General features: G+C 46.7%; 1 protein-coding gene across 7 annotated transcripts in view; it reads left to right on the top strand.

Moving 5' to 3' along the window:
* Positions 1 to 18,992, top strand: part of ERICH6B (glutamate rich 6B) — a 64,244-nt gene that overhangs the window by 16,968 nt on the left and 28,284 nt on the right. For 2 of the 7 annotated variants that reach the window (XM_005601235.4, XM_005601236.4), the window contains exons 3-7: positions 1,547 to 1,933; positions 7,657 to 7,705; positions 11,231 to 11,418; positions 16,842 to 16,910; positions 17,586 to 17,624. In XM_005601235.4, the coding sequence (XP_005601292.1) occupies positions 1,606 to 1,933; positions 7,657 to 7,705; positions 11,231 to 11,418; positions 16,842 to 16,910; positions 17,586 to 17,624 (673 nt within the window). In that variant the 5' untranslated portion in view covers positions 1,547 to 1,605. The remainder of the gene's footprint in view (positions 1 to 1,546; positions 1,934 to 7,656; positions 7,706 to 11,230; positions 11,419 to 16,841; positions 16,911 to 17,585; positions 17,625 to 18,992) is intronic. The other 5 variants (XM_070239761.1, XM_014732099.3, XM_070239762.1 and 2 more) reach the window with 3 other exon arrangements.

The following is an 18,992-nucleotide window of genomic DNA, read 5'->3' on the forward strand; positions in this document are numbered from 1 at the left end:
CTCGCAGACCTCCAACTACAGATGCCTTTGTAGGGGAGCAGAATTTGCTACCTCAAAAACGTGTCTCTTTCGCTTGATTATTTTAAGAACTAAGACTCAGGAAGAAACTTTGAACTTCCCCCTAACAGCCGAAAAGAATTTAAGTTAGAAGGCCTGTTCCAGGAAGGAGCTAATCCATAGATAACTCTAGTATAATATGAGCTAGGCGTGGTAGACAAGGAGGATCTCAGCAAGTCCCATTTAATCAAAGTCCTCTCCATGTCTCACCGCTCTGCAAAGCATGGCAGACACTTGTTTATCGAACATTTGCATTTCCTTCTCCATGTGAACTTTCCTCCCCTTTGAAGTCCCAAGCTACTAGCCCCAACATCCTCCTTTGTCTTTAGAAAAGATGGTATTTAAGGTGGTGGCTTTGGCCAATTTGGTGAGTTACTCAGTTTCCCTGGGTTTCTCCCATGTATACATGTTATTAAATTTCTTTGATTTTCTCCTGTTATTCTATCTCATGACAATTTAATTCTTGGACCAGCCAGAAGGACCTAGAGGGTAGAGAAATATTTCTTCCTCCTCTACACTATCACCGACCTAGGCTCCAATCACAGTGTCTATACCAACCCACCTCTACCTCTGTTAGCACCTATAAACATAGGTTCCCTACCTGCCACACAAGAGCGGCCAATAAGAACTGAAATGCCAGGCTTATGGCAAGGAAAGTGTTTTTATTTCAGGTGATATCAGCCAGGAGATGAGAGTGAGCCCTCAAATTTGTCTCGTTTCATCTCATCTCCCCAAAAGATGGGAGGCCAGGGGTTTTAAAGCTTTGTGAGGAATGTAGCTGCTTGTAGATGGGAAGTGGAGTCAGTGGCCTTGCTGGTTGGAGCTTTCCCACCAGCCTGCATTTGGCCTTGGGTGGCTGGTTATAGGGAGGAGGAGGATAAGGGAATTTGCAGGTGGGCGACCTTGGCTGTTTGTCTACATGGTGGATAGTGAGGATAGTGGATTCTGGAGCCAGGAAGCCGGGGAGTAAGCAGGGAATGAGTGTTTTGTTTTTAACTCCATATATGTTGGGTTAATATAGGGGAACTGATATCAGGGCCAGCATCACCTCTTCTGTTGTGCTTGCCACTTTGTGTGAAGAAATCTGTTTGCAATGACTGTTTTTCTTCCCAGATTTAAACTCCTGGAACAGTCTCTGTCTTGTTTATTATGGCAACAAATATTTCTTGATGAATAAATAAGTCTTCTCTGATGATTGCACCACTAAACACCGATCACTCCTTCCCTTTCCAGCCGTCCTCCTTTACTTCATATGGTGTGGTAATTTCAAAGGTGTTGCCTTTGGGTGTGGTCTCTCCAACCAGCTCTTGGAGGGTAAAACCTCTGTTCCCTCTTTTTGTGCCCTTTCATGGGCCACCATGTACTGATCTGCATAGTCAAAGGGCCATCCAAAGACTACTGGATGAAATGAGGGAACACAAATGAATTTACATCAGTATGCAGCGGGAATTACTGACTAATGGGATTTTATTCCTCTCTTGGTTACCAGGATGATGAAGTGACTTGGCCTGCTGCTGAAGGGTTTCATCTGCTTGAGGCTTCCTCAGCATGTCTGCTGAAAGTAATCAGCCGCCAGGAAGATCACCACCTCCTCATCCTCCCACACTTTCCCAAAATTCCACACAGATCTTCTCTTCAGAGGAGGAGGATCCTGAGGGAGATGAAAGCTCAGGGGAAGAATCTCCACTTCCTGAAGAGGAAGAGAATCTGGAGGAAAATGGCAATCTGGAAGAGGAAAACTATCTGGAGGAAGACGAGTATCTGAAAGGAAAGGAGTATCTGTATGAGCAGGAGTATCTGAAGAAGGAAAAGGATCTGCAGGAGGAAAAGCGGCTAAAAGACAAAGAGGGTCTGCATGAAAAGTTACTGGAAGAGGGTGAGTATCTGGAGGAGGGGAAGGAGCTGAAAGGAAAAGAGTATTTGTCCAAAGGGGAATGTCTGGAACGGGTGAGCATCTGCAGGAAGAGCTCCCAAAAGGTGGTAGCACTAGTTTGCCACAATGCCCGGGAAAAAAGAATCAACTGACATATAGCCCAAGCCCAGATGGTCAGCCCTGCCCACGGTGCGGACAGAGGGGAGCACTCGTTACTGACCAAGTTACACTCACAATTTCAACAGCTGAGCCCCAGGAACTGTGCCGACAGAGTGACAGGGTGACTTGACGACCATCACACGCCTGGTGGTAAACAAACCAAAACAAAACACACACAAAAACACCCCATAATTTGTATATTTTCTTTTCCTTATTGCACAAGTAATGCATATTCATTGTGGATGTTTGAGAAACTATATATAAGTAAAAAGAAGAAAGCACAACCATCCAGAGACAACACTCGCTTTCACACTTTGGTTAGATCCCTCCCAGACTTACATAGTGTTGGTAACCTGCTTTTTAAGGTACACTTATTTCTGTATTTATATATTGTAATTATATATAAATATTATGCACCTACATGAATATCATTTCATATTATTAAGTTTTCTACAAATCATTTTAATGGCTACATTGCATTGTATCATATTTTCAAACCATAATTTTTTTTTCCCGAGGAAAATTCACCCTGAGCTAATATCTGTTGCCAGTCTTCCACTTTTTTTGCTTGAAGAAGATTAGCCCTGAGCTAATATCTGTGCCAATCTTCCTCTACTTGAGATGTGGGTCACCACCACACATGGCTTGACAAGTGGTATAGGTCTGCGCCCAGGAACTAAACCCACAAACCCAGGCTGTTGAAGCAGAACTTTAACCATTCAGCCATGGGGCCAGCCCCCAAACCATAATATTTTTAATCAATCCCCTATTATTCATCATTCATTGCTTCTGATTTTTTTTTTTTTTTTTTTTTTTTGCTGAGGAAGATTCGCCCTGAGCTAACCTGTGTTGCCAATCTTCCTCTTTTTGTATGTGAGCCACTGCCACAGCATGACCACTGACAGACGAGTGGTATAGGTCCACACCCAGGAACCAAACCTGGGCCGCCAAAGCAGAGCACACCAAACTTACCCACTAAGCCACCAGGGCTGGCCCTTTTTGTTACTTTTTAAACAGCACTTTGATAAACCTCCTTATAGCTAAGTTTTATCAATGACCTCTAATTATTTCCTAGAATACATTCCCACAATCTGTTGCTAAGTCAACAGACTCTAGTATGGTTCTCAGGGTGCCCATTCAGCCCCTGGAAAGCATCCTCTTACCCAGCTGGCGAGTATTTAACTTTGGAGTGATTTCTCTCATCCTAGGGCCGACATTTTTCCAAAACTGTTTCTGCAATTGGCAACTTTTCCTTAAGTTGGGTTTTATTCTTTGGCTGTGGCCTCCTGTGCTGTTGCTAGAAGCAGCCAAGATGCATTCACATGTAGTCCCATGTGGTGTCTTTCCTTGATGTCATCACTGTACGGCCACATCCAGGTGCAGAAAGTTAAAATTTCAGGTCCTATGCATCCTCTTAATGGTGACGTAGAAGTAGAACTAAACTGTTTTTCTGGATCAGTTCTGTTACCACCTGCCAGCATCTCAGACAGCTGGAATCTTTAAATCCCAATCTGATTACACACAACCTACATCCTAAAAGCTGGGTGTTCTCAGCAGCCACGCACCATTTTCTCTTTATGTTCCTCTCCATCAAATCAGATGGATCCTCCTAGATTCCTACAACCCTCATGGAAGTTTAATTGGGGCATTGCAGAGGTAATCGCTCTATTGCTGGGAAACTCTCTTTTCTGTGTGCCGCTACCATTAGGCTCCCTCTCAGAATCCTGGTATCTCTGCTGTTCAAGTACCAAGTGTAATTCTAATGCTGGAAAATAGCATCAAGGCCATTTCTTTTGCACAGTATGAATCAAGCATTCTTAACATGTCCCTTCTATGTGCTGGACTTTTGTAAATATATTACCCACTTGAGTAGGACAAATACAATGCTGTCAAGTGAATGGAACTGTGTATAAAGCAAAAGCTTTGAAAATAAATGCCCTGCTAGCAAAAATTGAAGAGGCACTGGAAAAACTGTAGGGGAATGCTAAAATGCCTTTAAAGGCACACGGAAGACTGTCTCGGTCTAGGAAAAACCCGGGTACCAAGCCAGATTCTACAAAGCAGGTTATGCTAAGAAAGGGTTTACAGGAAGATTCTTAACTTTTCAAAAGAATTTATATCAGTATTTCTTTATGTGGAGTATTTTTCCAATACCTTTAAGATATAACTTTGTCCCTTGTTTTGAACCTCAGTGCCTAACAAGAGGGCTTTCCTGACTCATAGCAGATGCTCAGTAAATGCAAATTGGATCAAGTTCAATTTCATTCATTTCATAAAGTCAGGCATACACACATACACACACACACATGCACACACCATTTATTTTTAAAAACAGCTTTATGAAGTAATTGGCACCTATAAAACGAGCCCTGGAGATGAAAAATGAGCTTCCATCTCTAGTGCTGATGGATTAATTCCTAGAGGTTAGCAGTGGAGCACTATGTCAAGAAGGATTCTGAGGCCCCATTTGGGCTCAACAGGGAGGAGTGCCACGATCAGCTAGTGATGTCTGCCACAGGATCAGGCGAGGAGGGAGAAACATGAGTGCCATTATTTGTTTATTTGGTGGCAGATATGAGTCTGTCACAAACAGCACCATTTACTTCCTGTCTCAGGAGCTTGACTGCCTAGCTTTGAATGCCAGCTCTCTCCCACTTATTAGTTGCCTAAGCTTGGGTGAGGCACTTAAACCCCTCTGTCTTCGTTTTCTTACCTGTAAATTAGGAATAACAATAGACCTATCTTAAAGGATGTTTAGGAGGATTAAAGAGGTTAAATTATGTAAAGCATGTGAGCTATGCCAGGCACATAGCATGTCAAGCCCATGTAAGTGTTGCCTATTATTGTTATTATTATATTATGTTGTATTTCATTATTCCCCTACCATGGACTTGTGAAGGGTAGTTTACACTCCCCCAGTCACACATCCCCCCTTTGCGAAGTGGACACAACAAAAAGACAAGAGAAGATGCAGTGAGCTGGGGTGTGGAGGGGCCTGTGCTCCCCACCCAACTCCTCTGCAGGCAGCTCCATTTCAGAGACTCCCGTTGCCCTGGGCAAAACAGGGTAGGGTCAGACTAACAACTCCTGCCCCTGTCTCTTCTTTAAAGAGATGATTTTTCCCATTGTTTGTGGGGAAATCCAACAAAATCAGATAAGCAACTTAAAGATAAATGAAGCGTCAATTGCCACTGAATAATCAATAACCACATATGACTGATCTCCTCCAGAGGTTCCAGAGAGTTTCTATAAAACCTGGGTGTGAGCGCTGTGCTGGCAGTCAGAAGACCCAGCACACAATGGGGCCTTTGGCCTTGGGCATCTCCCTTAGCTCCTCCAGGTTTCAGCTTCCCCACATGTAAAAATACCTTTCTTCGCAGTGTGATTGCAATAATTAAATGAAAGAACATATCTGACATGCTTTGAAAGCTCTCCCACACCATACAACTGTAAGGTGTAAAAATGCTCTTCGAATCTCACAAGGTGCAGGAAAGTGCTAGAAGGAAGAAGTACAATCGACGTTACTATCATGCTGTCACAGAACATGAAACCACCCCAGAATGAAGCCCCTTTTGTTTTTTTAGAATCCAAGGCCTTCTTAAAAATGAACTGTGCTCTGTGGCAGATAATGCCATAGAGAAGTCACCGTATATTAGTTTTGATTCGTAATGGTTTCTCTTAATAGTATTTTGATACACATCTACTGGATTTGATTTTCCTTACCCTTGCTAGGTCCTCTTCCATGGCTCAGAGTGCTGTTTGGCCTAAATGCTATAATTCAGTTGCCATTTCCAATTGAGAGTTGGTGTCCCAACAGCCATTTCCAACAGGAAACCTAGCAATTCTGTGTATTTAAGGAGAAAGGTTTGAGATGTACTAAGAGGCAGGGATGGGAGAGCCAGCCATCTTGTCAAGCAGGAAAGTTCACAGATTGTGACAAAGCTTCCCAAACAGTGTGCCTTGAGTTGGCAACTGGTGGACAGGAGATGCTGAGACCCAGAACCAGCCCCCCCACATCCTCCACTCTGCTCCCGTGCAAACAGCATCATTTTCTGTGCATATCTTGCCCCGCAGGTCAGGAGCACAGTTCAGTAGCATAGGGTGTATATTGTATATTTCATGATCTTTGTCTCCTTTAATTGTCCCAGCCACGGTTTACCACCCCTCACCCACTTCACAACTGAGGAACCTGGAGTCAGCGGGTACGTGACTACCCCAAGGTCATGAGAGATAATCAGAGGAGCCAGGAGAGGCTCCCAAGACCTTGCTTCTTTCCCTTCCACTCGCTTCTCTTTCTTTTCTCCTTTCTTTCCTCCTGTCATCCTGTTTCTGCTTTTTAATAAATTATGTGCATATTTTAATTTTACAAGAGTGACATAAAAAGAAGCAAAATCTACTTTTGTTTTCATGGAAAATTTGAAAAGTAGAAAGTAGGAAAACATCGCCCAGCCTACCAACAGCCAAATATAAATGAAGCTGATTCACATTTTAGTGAAATCTATTCTGTCCCTCCCACCCATATTTTTTGCATATTTGGTGGTGATGGTCCTCGTTTTGTTTTGTTTTTACCGTTTTAAAAACATGCTGTATATATAAGTTTATGTTTTACTTTTGTAACTTAGTATTGCCTTTTCAATTTTTGCCCATGTTGTTTGCTTTTTGTAGACATCATTTTCATAGCCACATAATATTCCACAACAATATTCTGTCACATGAATAAACTATGGACAAGTGTAAATGTTGAACATTTAAGTTTCAAATTCAAATTTTCTGATTCTTATTTTTTTACTGCTTCCACTGGGCCATTCTCTATCACTAGAATTAATGGTATATGTTATCCCAATTGTATGTGAAGTTCTTAATGTCATATCATTCAAGGCAAATAGGTGACTAAATGATACAAGCAGGTTCTTTAAAATTAAAAACAATGTTTTAAATATTTATATCCTGGGGCTGGCCCTGTGACCTAGTGGTTAAGTTTGGCACCCTCCACTTTGGCGGCCCAGGTTTGTGGATCAGATCTCAAGCGTGGACCTACACTACTATTCAGCCATGCTGTGGCAGTGTCTCACAGATGAAATAGAGGAGATTGGCACAGATGTTAGCTCTGGGCTGATCTTTCTCAAGCAAAAAGAAAAGAAAAAAGAGGAAGATTGGCAACAGATATTGGCTCAGGGCTGATCTTCTTCAGCAAAAAATATATACATATTTATAACCTCTGAACCCTCAGGCACCTCTCCTGTGCTGATATCCTTCACCCCGTGACAGAGGAGGTCTCTGTGATAACTCAAAAGATCAACAAAGCAGACTTGAATTTCCAAAATCCATGATTTCATGAAAATTATCTCCTTGAGTTCTCTTTGATTTTATAAAATTTCAGCGTCATAATTTCTAAAGGAAATCATTGAGATAGACAACACTAGGGAAAAGTAAAAACAGAAAAATTCTATAAATTGGGGCCTCTCCATCCCAGTCCCAGCATCATGTGCTTAACAACACACTTGTAAATAGAACAAAGGATGCTTTCTTTTTTTCCAATATTGTCTTTCTGTTCTTTTTTCCAAAAGAATCCAAGATGACTTCTTCATCACAAACCCTGCCTTATCTTAACGCAAGGTAATAGCTTTCTTTTTGGATAAATCGGGTGGAAATTCATACTCAGAGATGATGTTTCAGGAGCCTTTGCAATCTTAAAGATGGGGAGTCAGGGGTGGTGAGGATGGGGTGGGGGTGCGGGGAGCAGGTCCTTTGAGGAAGGAGGGGTTCAGTCGGGGGCTTTCCTGGAACTCACACACAAAGGCCCTTCTAATACTGCTCCCCTCTACCACTCAGTCACTCACAGGGTGAGGGATGGTCCCAAGACCAGAGTCATGGGCACCCAGGACTACAGAGATGAAAGGGGAGGGGTGATCTGAGTCTGGAGGGAAGGTCTGAACTGGGAAGAGATGGCAAAGAGCCCACAGGCAGTGCTCACAGTGAACAGATGAATGAATGCCCAAAGGAAGTTGCCATCTTCCTTGCTCAGGCATATTTCCAAGGGTTAAATTCTCATTCAGTGAGTATTCATTAAACTGCCACAGGGCTTGGCACATCCCAGACAGTCGATAACATATGGAATAAATGAGTAAATGCCTTCTCTGTGCCAGCTCTGTCGAAACCAGCATAGGAGTACACAAGACTTCTGATTCACAGTCCTTGTCCTTGTGGCTCACCCCCTACCATCTCTCCCCAAAGGATGCCTGGGGGAAAGGGGTCATCCGTCTCCACTGGTGAAGTCGGTTGACACTAGATGCAAAGAAAGCACAAGGCCAGTTTGGTGATGGGGAGAAGCAGGAATGAAATCCCAGCTCTGCTGCATGGGGAAGCCAAAGGCTACAACTTGAGGGCACAGGGTTCTGTGTAGAGCTGCCCCTCGACCTGGCGAGGCCAGCCCCCAACTCCTGGAGTGGAGACGCTGGCCCTTCCATTCCATGCTTCACACTTCCGGAGGCTCAGCAACACGGATCTAACAGGACCGCCCCCACTAAGGCAAAGTGTGAGAGGGAGCGGCTTTTCGAAGGCCCCTTCACCTCAGTTACTGACACATAGTGTATGAAGTAATGTGGCCGTGAAGGGGCCCGACAGGGACGTGACCACCTGAAAGGTTGTGATTGAGAACAGGGACTCTGGAGCCTGACTGCCTGATTAGAATCTCAGCTTCTTCACCCAGCCAGCTGTGTGCCAAAGGGCAGCCACTTAAACTCCTTGTGCCTCAGTTTCCTCATCTGTAAAATGGGGACAGTAACATTTGTGGCCTCACGGGGCTGGGGTGAGGATTTAATGAATATTAACTCATGGGACGCTCTTAGAACAGTAGCCAGCACACAGGACATGCTCAGTAAGTGCTGCAGGTTGTTGTTATTCTCCGTTCTGTGCCCCACGAGCCACCACGTAGAAAACTTAGCACGCCTGGAAGGAAAATCATGATGCCTACTCAGCTTTATTCCAAACACACGCACCCATCCGGTCCTTTATTCATAGTACAGCTGAGTGGGTTTCCTGTTCCTGGGGTCCCGAGGAGAGCATGGGGATCAGAGAGGTCCTGGTGTTTCCTGACACAGGATTGCCGAGACACTGGACCTTCCACAAACCCCTTTAGGCAAGAAGTGTTACACTCGCGTCTGTTTGTTAAGGCGGGGGTTGAGAAAGGGGAGCCGATTCAGGTCGGGGCTTTCACGGGTCCCCTGTAAACAGCAAGGCTCCTCTCCCACTTCCCCATGCATACCCTGCGGTCCCCCAGGCCTTCCCCACTCTGAAGCAGCTGCAGAAGCAGGCCTGGAACCGTCAGAGCTTCCTGGGATCGCAGATGCAATGGCTCCTCCTGGCACCCTCCCCATTGCGGATGGAGAAGGGAGCTGGTGTTTGGCCCAGGTAGGCGGGAACCCTAGGGAGTCCTGCTTCCCAGGTGCTGAGCTACAGTGGAGCCCTGGCAGGTGCCCTAGAAAGCCCTGTAATGTCCCAACCCCAGGACAGGCGTGGCAGGGAAGGTGCTGGGTAAACATACCTGAAAATGGAAAGATAAGGGTGGCCCACCATTACCTTCAGTATAACCCCTGCATTGGTTTGGCAGCTTTGACTTCTCAACGTCCTTTCATGGGGACTTTCATCATCTGTTTGGGTCCCAGTGGGCACCTGATGAGTGAGGCAGGACAGGCATTATCCCACTGGAAGGATAAAGCCCAGGGGAGTCTCCTGATCCGGCCTTGAGGCCTGGAACAGAGCAAGAGTTGATACTTGCCTGAAGAGCTCATCTGTGTCCACTAGTTCTTGATCCCTCTGGTTGACTGACCTAGGACCTGCCGTCTTGCCACTTGACCCCGGATCCCCTTTTCAGTGGTGCATCCTGAGAACACAGCCACTCTGCCCCAGCCCGCAGGCCGGCACAGACCCAGGCCCTCCCATGGGTCCCTTGGAAGTGGCACAAGATCTGCCTGTAACTCCCACCTATGCTGAAAGGAGGAAAGCATTCCTATGGCACCTCCTGGGTAGAACAAGTGGCCTCCTCCTCTCTCCTTCAACCTCGTTGCCTCCAGCCTCAGCCTGCAGCCCCTCACCCCTCCCTGTCCTGCATTGGGGGACCCTGACCCAGATGGGGAACGGGCCTGTCTCATGAAGGGCTGCGGAACTTCTTACTTCCCCTGTAAGAACAACTGCCACTCTCGTTTTGTCCTCGCCTGTGGGGACCTGTGGTGGAGGTATGATTATCAAAAAGCCGCAGAAACTGAGGCACAGAGAAGTTAAGTAACTGACCCAAAGTTACTCCACTATAGTGCAAGAGCCAAATTTAAGCTCAGGTCACCTGACACCAAAGTCTATGTTTTTTTCTACCAACCATAGTCATTGCCCATTTATATGTTGGGCATTTTCTGTTACGCCCATCTCTGCCTGCCAGTTGGACCAGTTTACATGAGATGACTTCAAGGCCAAAACACCCCAGAGAACCCTCTCATTCCTTCGAATTACGGTTTCTTGCCCCCAGTTAAAAGTCAGAGATTCCCAAGGAAGGACACGGTATGGGTCTGCATGTCGGTGTCGTCCCTTTTGATCCTGAGCTACCAGACAGCAGGGCCTGCCCCTCACACTCACCACCCCGTCATCAGGCCCTGTGGAAACCTTCCTCAATGATGGTGGTGTATGTAGCGGGCAGACTAGAGGGCGCAGACCTCAGTACTGGATTTTAAGCTGCTGCGGCATCTACTGTGGTATTTTTTCCACTCTGCCTGAGGCAGCTGTAAGGCAGGAAGAGCCACTGGAATGAACAGGGTCAGAGCCAGGAAGGACAGAGAATGTTCCAGAACATAGACTGTCAGTTGTGGAAGCCAGACTCTTTGGTCTTTGAAGGCACCCTCAGATCCTTTCACTCTAAGTGAAGGAGCAGTTGTCAACATGGTGCTCTGCTGTCCAGAATGGCACAGAGGCCTATTTTCCATGATCCACAAGCTGGTCCCATCTAACCTTGTGACATCCACCATCTGGAGCAGGCGGAAGTCTGCAGGAGCTGGAGAGCAGCCACCACCCCAACTTCCCAACAAGCCAGGGCACTGGGTTCCCAACCTGGCCCCTGTTTGGAAAGTGACTGGCCCCTGTGCTCCCCTGTGACAGGAGCCCAGCTGCCGGCCCCTCTTGGGTGAGCACCTTCTTTACCGTCCCTGCTTCTATCTCTGAACCTGGCAGCAAGTCTCCTCACTATGACACGACACCTCCTGCATCCTCCGTGGAGCAGGATAGAGAATTTCTGGCCTGGCAAGACCGGAGCACACAGACGGAATGGATCTATGACAGCCTGTCGGGTAAGGAAAACTGTGCCCTGCTGGCTCCCCGGGGGGAGGGGCAGGAACGCATTCCACTTATGTGAAATATTGTGACTTGACTACTGACTCTCATGCTAACGATATAGACCGCTTCCTGGGCCATTTGAAGTCATGTTTTGGGTAAGAAGTTAAACTCCTCTCCTAGCCCTGCTGCCCCCTTCTCCATCCCAGAGCCCCTAAGAGAATGAGCACCAGCAAAGTGCTGAAACAAATCGCTTCTTCAGTCTCTCCCTGTCTCTTCGTTAGTCTTCCTGTCCTTGTTCCACATGAACACAGGCCCTATTTCCCCAGGGACACAGGTCATTTCCTTGCTCGATTACAGACTAGTTCCCTGCGGTGACAGGCCATACCGAGATCATCTCATGGACAGTAGCAAATGGGCCTCAGGCCACCCCAGACTCTGTCTCAGCAGGCAGTCAAAGTCAGCTCTGATTCAAAACCAGCCACAAACATCCATGGTGTGAACTTTTGTGGCCACAACTGGGAGACACCCTAGAGAGAGTTCGGCAAGATTGCCTCGAGGATCTTAATCCTCTACCCAATTAAGGCTAAAAGCGCCTCACTCTAGGATCCTGGGGATGGAACACTGAACAGCATTTCTCACTATTATTAATAATTTAAATCCAGCCTCAGTGAGATTGATCCATCACAGATTCACAGATTCATCTCACATCTGTAGTCATGGCAGCGGTAAATTAGATTCCCCCATCGCTTCACCTCCCCGCCCCATCCGTGTCTGCTATATGTTGTGGCTCAAATGTGGTTAAATGAAATCAGGAGCCAGCAACCCTATGAGGGAGAATGGAGAGGCACAGGGCCGGCCCAGGTTCAGTGGCATAGGCAGCACACGATGAGGAGTATTCTACAGGCTAAATCGGTTCATGGGAGACCTTTGTGAGCACGTGTGGTCCGAGGGAGCCCTGAGAACTGGAACCCTTTCAAAGTCAGTAAGCATGACAGCTGGGAAAAATCTGATCATTTATCTAAATATTCCTAAGCAGAATTCTGAAAGTCATTGACTGGGTAATCACCTGTAAAGTGCCAGTGCTAAGCTTGAGAGGATGTGGGAGAGGAGAAAAGAGACAGGAGAAGGCTGGGGAGTGGGAAGGAGGGGCTCCAGAGCCTCGTCATACCGCTGTGGACCCACCTCCAGAGAGAGCCCCTCCTGAAGTCGTTATTTTATTTGACCTGGTCATTCGTGATCCTTTTGGTCCCTGAGCTTAACTGACAGAGCTACCCAGGTCTGTACGTAATTTAGCTTGTAAGCACTCTGCATATTTGGTCTGTAGGCGCATGTTTTGCAGCTAAGTGTCTTTCTACTACTGAGTTCCTTAAAGCCGATATATTTAGTGTTTATTGAAAGTCTAGCCCCACACTGTAAATGCTAACTGATCAAATACTGCAACGTGGGTGACCTGGACTAAAGGTGTGGACTGCGATGGAGCCTCTAAATCAGGGTCAGTGACACACCCCAGGTTCCTGCAGTTACCTGAAGGGATGGTGGTTACAGCAGAGACTGAAACACAATGAAAAGCAAGGAATTCTCTAAAATTTATGGAGGTTTTTCTACTCCCTTCTGCCCATGGTTTGCAATCTATCTTTCTGGAGAGCGTTGGTAATAATTGGATAAAATGTGCCAGTAATTGGTACATAACTGTGTCTGGCCAATGGACTGGAGCAAATATGTGACAGAGACTTCTCTGAGAGAGTGAAGAGCTGTGAGAGAAAGTGAGGAAGCTGCAGGAGGAAACCAGGAAGTATGGTGCTCCAGGAAAGGAGAAGAGCTCAAAACTGTGTCCAGAGGAGGTAGAGGAAAGGGACACAGAGAAAACGATCTGTGTGTGATGGGGATGCGGCCTATGCCAAGAAGGACAGCCAGTCCTTCTGCAGTTGGAGTACAGAACACTAAAGATTCCCAAGCATGGTGGATGCAAAAAAGAATCTGCTTTCAGCCTAGGGCGGAAGGCACCAATCCACTTGCTGGAGAAACTCAGACAATCAAGGCAAAAGCAATCCAAAGAGCTGGCAGTGTGGGGCCGAGGCAGCAGGAGCAAGCGGAGATGAGAGCAGCTGTGGACACTGCTGCTCCTTGAGGTCCACGGCTGTGCGTCCCCATCACCAGGTGCCTGTAAAGATGCAGATTCCCAGCTTTCCTTATCAGGATTCCTGCCTGCATTCTTAACAAGATTCCCAGAGGATGCTTAGGCACAGGAATGTTGGAGAGCCAGATAACCTCCAGTGTAGGATGTATTTCATGGGTGCTAGGTTCCTATTTTTAAAGCATTTTTTTATTATGGGACTGTTCAACCCCAGTGGGCCAGAAACAGCATTTCACGTGGCAAGGCCCTTCTCGACAAATAAAACTTTGAACCAAATATGGAGAAAAAACACCCAAATAAATCCTCAAAACCTATTACTACAGAGAGTAGCAGGTCTCACAAGGAAGGAATGCCAAAGCCACTGGAAATGCCTCATGACCCATGTGAGGAAGCGTTCTGAAGGAGGACCAGAAGGACTATTGATGGCCTCAGGTGTCTACCTATCCAGGCACAGAGCAGAGTCATAAGCAAAGTAGACCGGAAGTCCTAACACAGAGCATTCTAGCCCCGCTGGTAGAAACCCTCAAGAGCTGGTGCCTGGCACATAGTAAGCACCTATAAATATTTATTAAATATTTGTGAAATTGTTGTCGAATGCTCATCTGATTCAAGATCAGATATAGTGATGAGAGGGTGTTTCCTACTCCCAAAACACAGCCTTGCTTGGAAGGGGGCTGTGTATGGAAATATGCACACATCGAGACACTGTGGGCATAGAAGTGTGGGTGGGGATACGCAGAGGGAGGGAAGTGCCATCAGTGGAGCAGTTTCCTTCCAGCCACCTGGCCAGATGGGGAAGAAGAATGGAAAGCCCCCAAAAGTGCAAACTAGTGTTTGCACAGAGATTCCTTCAATGCACTCAGATTTTGAAATCATGTCCAAAGGTTAAAAAGATGAGAAGGTTACCGACAGTGAAGGTAAGAAAATGGCACTGAACTTTAAAAATAGTGTCAGGAGAGTTGAAGCCCAGGATAAACTAATTCTTACCAAAAAGTGATAGTAATAGTAATAATATTAATAATAATCCTGCAGGCAGCAACTAAATAAGGGGCCCTTTTAAAATGGGATAGGGGCAGAAAGATCAAGGCAGACAGGGCCACTGTTTAGTGCAATGTTAAGGAATGATTCAGAGGAAGTCATGTTCTTCAACTGCTATTTAATTTTTACTTCGCTGTGAAGGAAAATGATCATCAGATTGAAAGGCGTGCAAAAAAATTACGCAAGACGTAGCAGAAACCAAAGATTGGTGACGAGATCAGAAGAGAATAGTAACTTCTGTGTCCTGGCCTAGATAAACACCCTAGAATACCCATAGAGAGCAGAGACCTTAATCGTGTTTATGGTTTTTGAGGAATTGCGGAAAATTGGGGAAATGAGTCTGCGACCAATCTGGGTCAAATATTGCGAGCAAAATGACTATGAGAAAGCAGCATAGGCTCAGTCAGAACAAATCAAGTAATGCTGGATGCTAGGTCACCTTTTGACAAAGTTATTAGATGAGGGAGCTGTGGTCACCCAGCAGGCCCAAATTCCACAACATTTCATTTTCAAAGGCTTTCTCATGTTCCTGTGGACAAGATAGAGAACTGTCAGGTGGATGCTAATGTCAGATGGCGGAGCAATAACTGTTAAATAACCACCCAGAGATTCTGTTTAAGGATCAGGGTCAACCCGCTTTCCAGTGGGGAGCCATAGGGCTCTGTCCAGTACGTTGTACCATGGACTTGGACACAGATGTAGGGGGCCCGTCTGTATTCGTAGAAGACCTGAAGCTGTTGGGTGATGGGGATAATGTGATCAGATTCTGGCAGGCAGAAACATTGGCCCAGGACTGACTGGCTAGATAAAATATAATGGTAATTTACATGAGAACCTGCTCTTAGGCCCACAAAAACAACAGGATAGAGAAGTACAAGATGGAGAGGCCCTGTTTGTTGCAGATGCTTTACTCAATCGCAAGCTCAATAAGTCAGTGGTATGACTGATGTGGCTGCCAGAAAAGTTAATATAACCAAATACAATTGAAAGTTTATAGAAAGGGGGGTTCGTCCTGCTCTAGCCTGTGTTGGAGGGCCAGGCTCAGGACAGCCGTTCAGTTTGAGGGACCACGCTCTGTGAGGGCTACGAGCACGTGGCTGGGGCTCAGAGGAGAAGGGGTGTCAGACAGACTTGGAGCCTACGTCATACACGGAACTGTTCAAGCAAAGGGGGATGTTCAGTCTGGAAGACACGTGACTCTCAGGATAACTGCCTTCAAACATTTGATGATCCGCCACACAAAACCGAGGCCTGAACTCTCCATCTGCACTGAAGGGCTAAAACAGGACCACTTTCAGGGAAATATGTTAAGAAAAAGACATTATTCCTGACAGTCAGAATGAGGCCATGGTGGAAAGAGGTTTCGTAAAGCTGGAGAATTCCTCATCTGTAGATGGGTCAGTCGCAGCTGAAGAACCAGCAAGCACAGACACTGCGTGCGCGCGCCCAAGGCTTCTCATCCCGGCACCGCAGACCCGGCTCCCATCCCGACGTTGCCTGGGGACAATGGAGTGGTTCACCTTTGCGTTTTCGTCATGGGCCTGCTCCTCTGTGTTATCAAGAATGGAATGTGGAGAGGGGACACTCAAATGTTTAGGAGTAGGAAGAGGGAGGGGTAGGGGTTGGGGGAGGCAAAAAAAAGGGCAGGACTACAAAATTCCAGAAGACATGAAATAAGGGTAACCAAGAACTTCCAGAAGTTCTAAAAAAATAGTGGCCTCCCGTTGCATATCTCAGTGGATCTGTACTAGACAGCCCCTTTGTTTCCCAGCCAGCCCCCACTGTGCACCTCTCGGGGAACCCATGGCGACAGAACACCAGCACCGCCCACTTCCTTCAGTGACAGACATACCCCATAATGTATCTACATGGCCTTGGAGCCACTTGGCTCCATGCTTCCTACAGCTACTCCTCCTACAGACAGAGGAATATCTCTGAAGTACCCACCCCCCAAACCCAGCCATCCTATCTATCCTGGGGACCCAAACTGGCACCATGGTGACCAGAGAAGAAGGCCACAGAGGGGCTACATTTCCCCACCAGTAGTTTATTGTGGTCCTAGAATAAGTTAGCAAACTAAAGGAGAGGAGGAGGGGCAGGGGGCGCATCTGGTGTATGCTGGCACTGCCTCCAACTGGTTTTTCCCCTCCGTTGATCAGCCTTGGGGGCCAAGAAAGACCCTCAGACCCTAAACGTCCAATACGAACTCACTGGAAAGTGTGAGGTCAAAATCATGAATGGCCACCCTCTTCTGTCTTTTAACAGCAGCTTCAAAACTGAGACTTACAAGCAAACACGGAAGCCCAACAATGATGCTGATGTCTGATTTGGAAGGTATCATTTTAATTTTATAATTTTATGATGATTTTAAACAACTTGCAGAAGTTACAGATCTATCCATGAAAAGGTAAGAAGCAGAGAATGAGCATTCCCCCGGGCCAGAGGGAGTCTTCTTTTGACCATTTTAGACTAGGGCTGCCTTAGTTTAAGGCTTGTGGCCAAGGCATTATTCCTAGGGCTTGATGGCAAGGCTCAAGGCTCAGGGAAGAAACTGAGCCAGAGGGGAAAGTACTTTCAAATTTGAATTAAAATTGAATTTTGGAGAGAGGAAACAATATTTACTGCTGGAGTTTGGAGGGAAGACAACGGCTTATTATACTCAGTTCATTCCATGACGTTTACTGTACACCTACTGACATTCGTTGTACACCTACTGTATATTGGGCAGGAGAGAAAGAGGAACAAAACCCACCCACCCTCTCAGAACTGAAACTCTAGTGGGCATGAAACATGAAGGAAGGGAGGGGAATCAATACTCGTTGAGCATGAGCTACAGACCCCAAACTGCTGCAGGTCATGGAAGCCTCTTATCCCAAAACATGCGCGCTCCACCCTCGCCTCCCCAGCGACTTAGGAGGTGATTTTTAACTTGATTCCCTGGGGAATCAAAAGATCCGGACTAATTCCCCACACCACACTCCCTTAAGGATTGTTCCTCTTCTTCTTCAGCGTGTGGTATCCCTGAAGCGCCACAAGAGCAAGAAAATGGTGAGTCCCACATCCTATACCCAAAGATGACGGCTCCCTGCAGAGTGTCCTGTTCTAAGGATGGTGCCCCTGGTGGGCGGGTCGCTTGCTGGTGCAGCTTGCACCAAGTCCTAGAGAGGACCTTGGGACATTCTGGGCATGCAGCCCCCAAACCTGGATGTGTTTCCATGTCCTTTCCTGAAGAAGGGGGATAGAACAAGAAACAGAAAGAGGGTCTCTGGAGCGAGACAGAATGACCTGGGACAGGACCAGAAGTCCATCTCTCTGCTCAAGCTCTGGTACAGGGACTCCCACACTTAAAGAGGGTCCAGTTGGTTGCTGGGTTCCCTGTGGTCTGGCAGCAAGGCTTGAGTGGGACACGTGGACCCCTCCAGATAGACTCATTCGATGGCACCTTGGAAGAAGGTAAATTGGAGCCCCCACAAACGGTACCCTTAAAGACATTAATTTTTTATTAGGGATGGGTTAGTTGAATCTTGTGACGGGGGAAGGACAAGGGAGAACCCTTATGGTGGCAGTGTCCCACCTTGCATACATCACTCCACAAAACAAAAGCCCTGCAATTAACTAGACCCATCCTGTTAGAAAACAATTTAGGGACTATGACCTGTTGTCTTTCAGCAGGGTGGGGGCTGGGAGGAGAATCAGGGCTTACCTACACAGGTGGCTTATCAAACAAACTTTCAAACTCTGTCCATCCCATCCACCACCCCACCACCTCCAGAAGGGTACTGATCAATAGAGTTTTCTTCATCTTATTCCATTTCCAGGAGGGTTTAGAGCAGGGCTGCTCAAACTTTAACAGACAGAGCGATCATCTAGGGATCTTGCTAAAGTGCAGATTCTGATTCAGTAGGTCTGAGATCCTGCATTTCTGACAAGCTTCCAGCAGCAGCTGCTGTTGCTGATCCATGGACCACACTTTGAGTAGCAAGGTTTAGAATGCCTAATAGATTCATGCCCATAGCAACCGCAAGACTAGACCAAGCCTTGATCCACCTATCGAGGATAACAGGGAATCCACTACATAAAGGGTCAAGGAGGTGAAAAGAGGACTGAGTTTCATCTGTGTGCTCATTTGTCAGTGGAGCTGGGTTGCTCATTTCTCAGAGTTGGCACCCCGGCTAGTTGCTTACTGCCTCTCCCCTCCCTGTCCTCATCTGTAATGTGGGGATGTGCTCTGCAGGGCAAATACACACGGCTGAAATGTCTATCCCAAATTCAGGAACTGTGGTCTGTCAAGAAAAACTGTTAGAGGAGAGACATTGGTTGGATGGGGAAGAATTAAGAATTATTGTTAATCAGACCCAGAGAAGACACGCTCCACTTTAGGGAATCCCGTATGCCAGGCATTTACCCATCCGCACG

The sequence above is a fragment of the Equus caballus genome, chromosome 17 (genome assembly GCF_041296265.1).
Source record: "Equus caballus isolate H_3958 breed thoroughbred chromosome 17, TB-T2T, whole genome shotgun sequence".
Classification (NCBI taxonomy): Eukaryota; Metazoa; Chordata; class Mammalia; order Perissodactyla; family Equidae; genus Equus; species Equus caballus.